Source organism: Rhododendron vialii, chromosome 9a, assembly GCF_030253575.1.
Source record: "Rhododendron vialii isolate Sample 1 chromosome 9a, ASM3025357v1".
Taxonomy (NCBI): Eukaryota; Viridiplantae; Streptophyta; class Magnoliopsida; order Ericales; family Ericaceae; genus Rhododendron; species Rhododendron vialii.
Genome location: NC_080565.1, coordinates 3,209,187 through 3,218,991, shown reverse-complemented (window position 1 = coordinate 3,218,991; position 9,805 = coordinate 3,209,187). Strand labels below are relative to the sequence as shown.

At 37.4% G+C, this 9,805-nt stretch overlaps 1 protein-coding gene across 16 annotated transcripts in view; it reads left to right on the top strand.

Moving 5' to 3' along the window:
* Positions 1-261: 261 nt before the first annotated feature.
* Positions 262-9,805, top strand: part of LOC131301970 (putative disease resistance protein RGA3) — a 48,702-nt gene continuing 39,158 nt past the window's right edge. For 7 of the 16 annotated variants that reach the window (XM_058328498.1, XM_058328507.1, XM_058328502.1 and 4 more), the window contains exons 1-5: positions 262-2,477; positions 3,219-3,446; positions 5,514-5,672; positions 6,509-6,664; positions 7,594-7,821. In XM_058328498.1, coding sequence (XP_058184481.1) covers positions 263-2,477; positions 3,219-3,446; positions 5,514-5,672; positions 6,509-6,664; positions 7,594-7,821 — 2,986 coding nt within the window. In that variant the 5' untranslated portion in view covers position 262. The remainder of the gene's footprint in view (positions 2,478-3,218; positions 3,447-5,513; positions 5,673-6,508; positions 6,665-7,593; positions 7,822-9,805) is intronic. The other 9 variants (XM_058328512.1, XM_058328509.1, XM_058328500.1 and 6 more) reach the window with 8 other exon arrangements.

Below are 9,805 nucleotides of genomic sequence, written 5' to 3'. Positions count from 1 at the left end.
AACGTGCTGGATGAATTGGCCTATGAAGATCTTCGAAGAAAGATTGAGGTACAAAACCGGATGAGGAACGAGGTGCGCAATTTTTTCTCCCCCTCTAATCCATTGGCGTTTCGTTTCAAGATGGCTAATAAGGTCAGCAACATCAATAAATTGTTAGACAGAATTTGTAAAGCAGCAGATGATGTTGGTCTTAAACCAATTGAGCAACTCGTGGCTCCAACTGCTGAACCTAGGGAATTCATGACGACTGGACCTTTTTTAGATGAGACACAAGTTGTGGGGACTGGGGAGGGATGGTGACGTGTTGAAAGTGGTAGATATGTTACTTGGGATTGACATAGAAGGTGATTTACCTGTCATCACCATAGTAGGAATGGCCGGGGTCGGCAAGACAACTCTTGCTCAGATGGTTTACAATAAGGCGGAAGTTATGGAGAATTTTTGTTATAAGAGTGACGAGAGTGACAATGGTGACAAGATTGATAAGAGAATGTGGATTTGTGTGTCAGATAATTTCAAGGTAGATAGGTTATTGAATGAGATGGTGGAATCTCTTGGTAGAGAGAAATCTGATGTACAAAATAGGCAAGGAGTATTGAAAATGCTTGGAAAGGAACTGAACGGGAAAAAATACTTGCTTGTATTAGATGATGTCTGGAATACGAATCCTGATTTATGGGTAGACCTGAGAAATTCTTTGACAGGAATAAAAGGCTCTAAGGGAAGCAAAATTTTAATTACTACCCGTAGTTTGGAAGTCCTATCAGCAATTCAAACATTCCCGACTTGCACCCATCAGTTGAATCTACCATCGGAGGATGATTGTTGGAAAATATTTAGTAAAAGAGCATTTGCCAATAGAGCACCAAGTGAAATTCAAACTCTAGACGTTATTGGTAGAAGAATGGTAAAAAAGTGTGAGCGTCTACCATTAGCGATAAATGCATTAGGAAGTTTACTATACTCGAAACAAGATAGGCAAGAATGGGAGTCTATCGAGAAGAGTGAAATATGGAATTCCCCGGAAAATAAAAATGGTATTCTACCAGTATTGAGGCTTAGTTTCGACAACTTGCCTTCACCATCTTTGAAAAAATCCTTTGCATATTGTTCTATTTTTCCAAAGGGCAAAGTCATTATAAAAGATGAACTGATTCAACTTTGGATGGCTCTAGGATATCTTCAGCATTCTTCAAGAAGCAAGGTGGACATTGAAGAGTTAGGCAATGAGTATTTTAAAATTTTATTACGCAATTCGTTATTCCATGAAGTGGAATTTGATGAGTATAACAATATCATAAGTTGCAAGATGCATGATCTTGTACATGATCTTGCAGTCCATGTCTCTCAGGGTAATTGTTTGACTTTGGAAGCTAGTGAGATGAAGAATATTCCCGATGTCCAACATCTGTCTTTCGTTCTTAGGGAAGAAACAGAGTTAGACATTTCAAAAGAAAATGTTGGCAACTTGAGAACTGTGTTTTTAAGAGGACGTTTCCCTAAGATCAAAAAAAAGTTTAAACGTATTCGTGCGCTGCGTTTAGAGAAATCTTGTGCGGAAGAGTTGCCAAGTTCAATATGCAAGTCCATACATTTAAGGTTTCTTGACATCTCTGAGTCTTCTATTTTGAAAATCCCAAATTGTATCACCAAGCTCTATAATTTGGAAACATTGAAACTGCCAAATTCTCTAAAAGAACTTCCAAAAGATTTCCTCAACTTGGTTAGCTTGAGACATGTTTATATTGAGGATTCAAATGAAAATAGGGAATTAATGCCAAAGAATATAGGGCAGTTGACATCTTTGCGGACATTACCCTTCTTTGTTGTGGGCAATAAGAGTGGCCAAAGAATTGAAGAGTTGGGTAGCTTAAGCAACCTAAAAGGTGGGTTACGTGTTTACGATCTACAACACGTGAAAGACAAGGAAGAAGCAACAAAGGCTAAAATGTTTGAAAAAGCAAGCATTCAAGAGTTAAAATATCACTGGGATAATGACTTTGGCGAGTTTGGCAATAACCATGAGGATGTGTTGGAAGGACTCAAACCTCACCGAAATGTTAAGGGATTAGAAATTCAAAATTTTGGAGGAAGAGGATTGGCGTCATGGATGAGTAAGGATGCATGCTTGCTTCAAAATTTGGTGAAGATCATATTAAAAGATTGTACATTATGTGAGCAAGTCCCTGCACTCGGACACCTTTCGCATCTTGTGAAAATCACAATCAATGGTTTGCAGAACTTGAAGTGTATTGGCCCCGAATTTTATGGACAATCTGAAGAGATTAATTGTAATTGTAGTAGTAGTGAAGGAGCAGCAGAAAGAGAAGTATTTCCGGCATTGAGGGTACTCCGACTTTTTAAAATGCCCCAGCTAAAAGAATGGTCAAACGAATCATCATTGCCTAAGATGAAGTTATTCCCTCGTCTCCAGAAGCTATACATCAAGGCGTGCCCCGAGTTGATATCCATTCCTGGTAATTTTCTTATCCATTCAGCAATTACTCATTCCATTGTGTTGTGTTGTATTTCCCATAATTACCAAGAAATGAGGTATAGCTCTTCTCTACCTCCGTTGTGTCGGCATAAAAGATTTTTCAAAAAAAGAAATTATTTTTAAGAAAAAAGATTTACTTGTAGAATAATTGTGTGAAATAGCAAGCTAGTTCGTCGTTAAGATGGAAGGAAGCAATTTAATTTACTGATTTTGCTTCGTAACTTATTTTCCACATGTGGAGATCATAAAAAATCTTACCTAAAAATTATTTTACTCCAAGTTTTATCCATCCAAACACCCAAAAGTGGTAATATATTTTTGCGAAAAATGTATTCTATCTAAACAAATGAAGCCTTAACAGAAGTTTCGCAAAAACGAAGAAGCAATGAATTCCTAATGCTTTGTTTGGAACTTGTGAAAAAACAGAGAACAAAAGAGAAAATAATTAACAAGAAAAATAAGGTTAATTTTCATTGTAGTTAATTCTCTGTGTAGCCATTTTGTGTTCCCTTTTCCCTCAAACCAAACAAGGAGCGAGAGAGAATGTTCAAGCTCCCCACTTCATCCTGCACGTTCCAAACAAAGAGAGATATGGCAATAGTGGAAATAGATGGGCTGAGTTATTTGCAATATATACCAGCTAGAAAACCTATGGTTTCTTGAGAAGTTCGAATATATCATTGTACTAACCTGATGGGTTCAATTGACAAAACCAAAGCAGCATTCAAGGGCTCAAACTCCCTTCAAGAACTTGCAATTAGCGACTGCGGTGAGTTGACGTGTTTGCCAGAAGGGGTGCTACAATCAACCCTCTTGGGGATAGACATACGCAGGTGCCCAAAGTTAATAACGCTCCATCCAATTGACAAAACAGAAGGAGCATTCAATGGCTTAACGTCCCTACAACAACTTCTGATTTATGATTGCCAAGAGTTGATAACCCTTCCAGGTCCTTTTCTATCCACTCAACTTTTAGTTTTCAAATTGCATCTTACTCACCATAATTACCATGAAATAAGGTAGAACCCATCCCTCCTCATATAAGATGTCAATTCCAAAACTTTTGCTCTAAACAGCTCGTTTGTCACCAGGTATAATATTTTTTGCGCGCGTAAATTTTCTTTTATTCAAAACATTTATCCGTTAAATGATTCCATGATATTTATTTTGTTTTATTTCTTTGCACACCATAAAATTAAGTTCCAACAGAGAATATTGCGTAAAATATAAAGCATGAGATTAGTGTTGTCTAAAGAATACGTTTTTGCCAAGGGCCTGAGGTCCACAAAAGTTATATGATGGGATCAGTAAGCCAGTTCGTGCTTAAGATGAAATAACGTAATTTAATTTTTTTTGCTTTGTAAGTTAATTCCAATTGTAGATATAATGCATTTTCTTAAGAAGAATTTTATGCAACCGAACACCAGAAATTGGTAAAATATTTTTGTGAAAAATATATTTGCCTAAACATCTCGCTTGGTGTTGTGTTGGTGGCGGGGGTGGCTGGTGGTAGTGGCTTCTAGCGGTGGGATCGTCTGCTGGTGGTGGTGTGTTGACTGGTGTGGGTGGCGGCGTTGGCTGTAGGCGGCGGTTGGTGGCTGGTGTTTCTTGGTAGGGTTTAGGTTGAGGCTGTAGGCAGACTAGATTTGGGGCTTAGTCTGTTTGGGTTAGGCCTATATGTTGATTTGTGTTTGCATTTTATGGTGCTTGGCCCATATTGGGAGTGTTTGGGCTTTTTCCAAACCGACATATATATATATAGAGAGAGAGAGTTAGGTTCCGGTGAGGGATTCCTCATTTTATTAAAATGCGGGACTTCCCTTCCCGATTGAATTTCAACGATTCGAGCCGCTCAAAGTGATCAGAACGTGATTTTAAGGGTCCCCGTGAGAAATCAGCAAAAAAAATGACCGGAAAAGGCTTCATCCGAGCAGTTTTCATTGAATGGTTCAAAAAAAATTGCTCGGATGACGCCCTTCCCGGTCATTTTTTTGCTGATTTCTTGCGAGGACCCTTAAAATTACGTTCTACACATATTGAACGGATCGGATTTTCAAAATTTGATCGGGAAATGAAAGTCCCTCATTTTAACAAAATGAGGGATTCCTCACTTGAAAATTCCTATATATATATATATATATATACATATATACAGTCATTTTCAAATAAGGAGGTCCTTATTTTAGTTAAAATAAGGACCTCTCCATTCCTCCCATTTCATATTCGAATTTCGATGATCCGAGTCGCTCAATGTGTTTAGAACGTGATTTTAAGAGTACCCGCGAGGAATCAGCAAAAAAAATGACCGGGAAGGGCTTCATCCGAGCAGTTTTTATTTGAACCGTTCGATAAAAAACAAACAAAAACTGCTCGGATGAAGCCTTTCTGGTCATTTTTTTTTGCTGATTTCTCGCGGGTACCCTTAAAATCACGTTCTGAACACATTGAGCGGCTTGGATTATCGAAATTCTATCGGGAAAGGGAAGTCCTTATTTTATTAAGTTAAGGTGGTCTTTAGGAGAAGGGGACTCTATATATATATATATATATATATATATATATATATATATATATATATATATATATATTATTATTTTTCTATTCCAATCATTGGTTGGATTCTCCTTCCCTTCCCCCATCTTGATGCACCATTTGTCAAGATTTCTGAATAAAATTTTGTTGCCTATCAAAAAAAACAGAGCCTTAACATAAGTTTCACAAAAGAGAAAAAGCAATGAACCCTGAACGCTTTGCTCGAAACCTTGTGGAAAAAGAGGAAAGAGAAGAGAAAATAATTAACAACAAAAAATGAAGCAAAATTTTCATTTTACTTAATACTATATTTTACCATTTTTTTTTCTACACTTTTTCGTCAAACCGAACAAGGGGCGAGAGAGAACTTATGAACTCCCCCCATTATCCTCCACGTTCCAAACAAAGAGAGATATGGCATTAGTGGAAGTAGATGGGTTGATTTATTTGCCAAAGCTAAATAAGGAGTTGATGTGTTTGCTAGAAGGGGTGCTACAACCAGCCATCCAGACGATAGACATACGCAGATGCCCAAAGTTAAAAACGCTCAAGCCAATTGACGAATCAGAAGCAGCATTCAACGGCTCCGTGGCCCTTCAACAACTTCTGATTTACGATTGCCCGGAGTTGATAACCCTTCCAGGTCCTTTTCTATCCACTCACCATTTAGTTTTTAAATTGCTTCTAATTCATCATATTTACCACGAAATAAGGTACAACCCATCCCTCATACAAGAAGATGTGAATTGCAAAACTTTTGTTCTGTAGGACTCGTTTCTCTTGAAGTATGATATTTCTTGCACAAATTTTCTTTTATTCAAAACATTATACCCTTAAAATAACTGCATGAAATTTATTTTGTATTATTCGTTTGCGCACCATAAAATAAAGTTCCAACAGAGATCGTGTAAAATATGAAGTACGAGATTTGTGTTGTCTAAAAAATAAGTTGTTGCCAAGGGCCAGGGGTCCACAGAGGTTATAAGATGGGATTAGTAAGTTAGTTCTTTCTTAAAAGAAAATGATGTAATTTAATATTTTTTGCTCCGTAATATAATTCCACTTGTCGATATAAAACTTTTTGTTAAGAAATAGTTTTATGCAAGTTTATGCCACCAAACACCTAAAATAGGTAAAATATTTTGCGAACATTGTATTCAGTCCAAATAAAAAGATCCGCAAAAGAGTAAAAGCAATGAACCCCTATGCTTTGTTTGGAACCTTGTGGGAAAAGAGGGAAGTCAAGATAAACTAATTAACAAGAAAAATGAAGGAAAATATTTATTGTACTTAATTGTTCTCTATTTTGCTATTATTTTTCTTCTCTGTTCCCTCAAACCAACAAGTGGCGAGACAATTTTTGGACTCCGCCCTCCATCATCCACGTTCCAAACGATGGGAGATAGGGCAATAGTACTAGAAATAAATGGGATGAGTTATTCACAATAGCTAAATTAATTGAATTCACGTGTTTGTCAGCATGCGTGCTACAACCAACTCTCAAAGAGATAGACATAAACCGGTGCCTGAAGTTAAAAATGTTCAATCCAATTGACAAAAGAGCAGCAGCATTCAACAGCTTGACGTCCCTTCGAAAACTTTTCATTCGTGGTTGCCCAGAGTTAACCTTTCCAGGTTCTTTTCTATTCACCCAACAATTATTTTTTAAATTGCATCTTATTCACGATAATTACCCCGAAATAAGGTACAACCCATACCTCCTCATACAAGAAGATGTGGATTGCAAAAGTTTTGCTCTTAAGGCTTTGTTTGGCTTGATGTAATATATTTTTCACACAAAATTGCATTTATTCAAATCATTTTACCTGTAAAATGATTGCATGAAATTTATTTCGCATTATTTGTTTACACACATTAAAATTAAGTTTCAACAGAGATTGGTTTTATCATCCTATACAAGATTTGTGTTGTCTAAAGAATAAGTTGTGTTGTCTAAAGAATAAGTTGTTTCCAAGGGCTTGAGGTCCACATATGTTACGAGACAGGATTATTAAGCTAGTTCATTCTTAAGATTAAATGTCATAATTTAATGTTTTTTGCTCCGTAAGTTAATTCCTCTCGTGGATATAAACCAATTTCTTCAAAAAATATTATTCAAAGTTTAGACAACCAAATAATAAAAATTGGTAAAATATTTTTGCGAAAAATGTATTTTCTCAAAACATATGGAGCCTTAATAGAAGATTTGCTAAAGAGAAAAAGAAATGAAGCCTAACTCTATGTTTGCAACCTTGTGGAAAGAGAGGGAAGAAAAGAGAAAATAATTAACATGAAAAAAGAAAGAAAAATTGTTATTGTTTGTAATCCTCTTTTTGGCCATTTTTAATTCTCTTTTTCCTCAAAGCAAACAATGGGCGAGAGAGAATTTTCGATCTCCCCCTCCATCCTCCATGTTCCAAACAAAGGGAGATATGGCAATAGTGAAAATAAATGGGCTAAGTTATTTGCTAGAGCTAAAAAACATAAGGTTTCTTGAGAAGTACCTTTTAAATGAGTATATAATTGCTATAACCTAATGGGTCCAATTGACGAAACAAAAACAGCGTTCAAGGGCTCAACGTCCCTAGAAGAACTTGTAATTTATGGTTGCACGGAGTTGACATGTTTGCCAGAAGGGGTGCTACAACCAACCATCCAGATGATAGACATACGCAGATGCCCAAAGTTAAAAACGCTCAAGCAAATTGACGAATCAGAAGCAGCATTCAACGGCTCTGTGTTCCTTCAACAACTTCTGATATACGATTGCCCGGAGTTGATAACCCTTCCAGGTCCTTTTCTATCCACTCACCATTTAGTTTTTATATTGCTTCTAATTCATCATATTCACCACGAAATAAGGTACAACCCATCCCTCATACAAGAAGATGTGAATTGCAAATTTTTTGCTCTGTAGGACTCGTTTGTCTTGAGGTATGATATTTCTTGCACAAATTTTCTTTTATTCAAAACATTATACCCTTAAAATGACTGCATGAAATTTATGTTGTAACGAATGCTATGAATGCAAGCTAAGAACGAGAAATTGAAAACTAAACAAGAAATCACAAAGACACAAGCTATACATGGTTCCCTAAGATGGGTACGTCCACGGGTGAGGAGAGAGAGGATTCACTAACTAACGTGAAGAAGATATACAAAGAGCCGGCTATAATCCGTAACTCTAGAAAGACCACAATATGAGAGCCCAAAAGATACTTTAGAAGTTCTTCAAATGCCCTATTTATATTAGGCTACAAAAATGGGATCAACATAATTAACCAATGCGGGACTAAAGAATACAAGGCATTCCGAACAATTCTCCACCTTGACTTGAATTCTACTAAACCAAATCACCAAATATAGCTCTCCCCTTCTAACCTCTCACTCGCCAAATGTCCCCGAGGGGCGATCAACTGCAAATACCAAGCAAGCCCAAGCAATGCTTGAATTTGGCAACCGAAACCAATTTAGTCAACTTATCTGTTGGGTTATCTGCCGTTCCCATTTTCTTCACCTCAACTTGCTTCTGTGAGATGATATCCCGGACGAAGTGATACCTGACATTGATATGCTTGGTCCTCTCATAATACATTAGATTTTTAGTCAAATGTATAGCACTCTGTGAATCACAAAATACTGAACTCACACCCTGTGTTAGACCAATCTCACAATGCAAACCTCTCATCCACAATGCCTCATTCATAGCTTCAGTAATGGCCATATACTCCGCTTCTGTTGTAGACAGCGTGACTGTAGCCTGTAAAGTAGCTTTCCAACTAATGGCACTTCCGGACAGAGTAAAAACATAACCTGTCAGAGACCTCCTCTTATCGTGGTCACTGGCAAAATCCGAATCAACATAACCAACAGCATGATCACCAGAATTGGCAACCCCAAATAATAAACCAACACCTGTAGTCCGCACAAATATCGTAGTATCCATTTCACAGCCTCCCAATGTGTCTTTCCTGGACGCCCCATATAACGACTAACGACACTAACTGCATGTGAAATATTAGGACGAGTACATACCATGGCATACATAAGGCTCCCAACTGCGCACGAATATGGAACCTGAGACATATACTTCTCCTCGTCCTTTCACTGTGGTGACAACTCAGCTGAAAGTCGAAAGTGTGCTGCCAAAGGGGTACTAACTGGCTTCGAGTTCTGCATGGCAAAGTGCTCAAGCACTTTAAGAACATAAGACTTCTGATTCAAAAATAATTTGCCAGCTATTCGATTTCTGCAAATCTCCATACCCAAAATACGTTTTGCCGCACCCAAATCTTTCATCTCAAATTCACCACCTAACTGTTGTTTCAACCTGTTGATTTCTGATACACTCTTGGCAGCAATAACCGTATCATCAACATACAACAGTAGATAAACAAATGAACCATCTGGAAGTTTTCGAAAATACACACAACTATCATACTCACTTCTTGAATATGATTGGCTTATCATAAAAGTATTAAACCACTGCCTAGGGGATTGTTTGATGCCATATAAAGACTTACGAAGTAAACAAACGTGATCCTCCTTACTAGAAACAACAAATCCCTCAGGCTGACGCATGCAAATCTGTTCCTCAAGCTTGCCATGCAAAAACGCAATTTTGACATCAAGTTGTTCTAACTCAAGATCATAACATGCAACAATAGCAAGTAAAGTGCGAATGGAACTATGTTTTACAACTGGTGAAAATACCTCATTGTACAACACCCTCCTTTTGGCTGTATCCTTTCGCCACTGGCCGAGCTTTGAACCGAG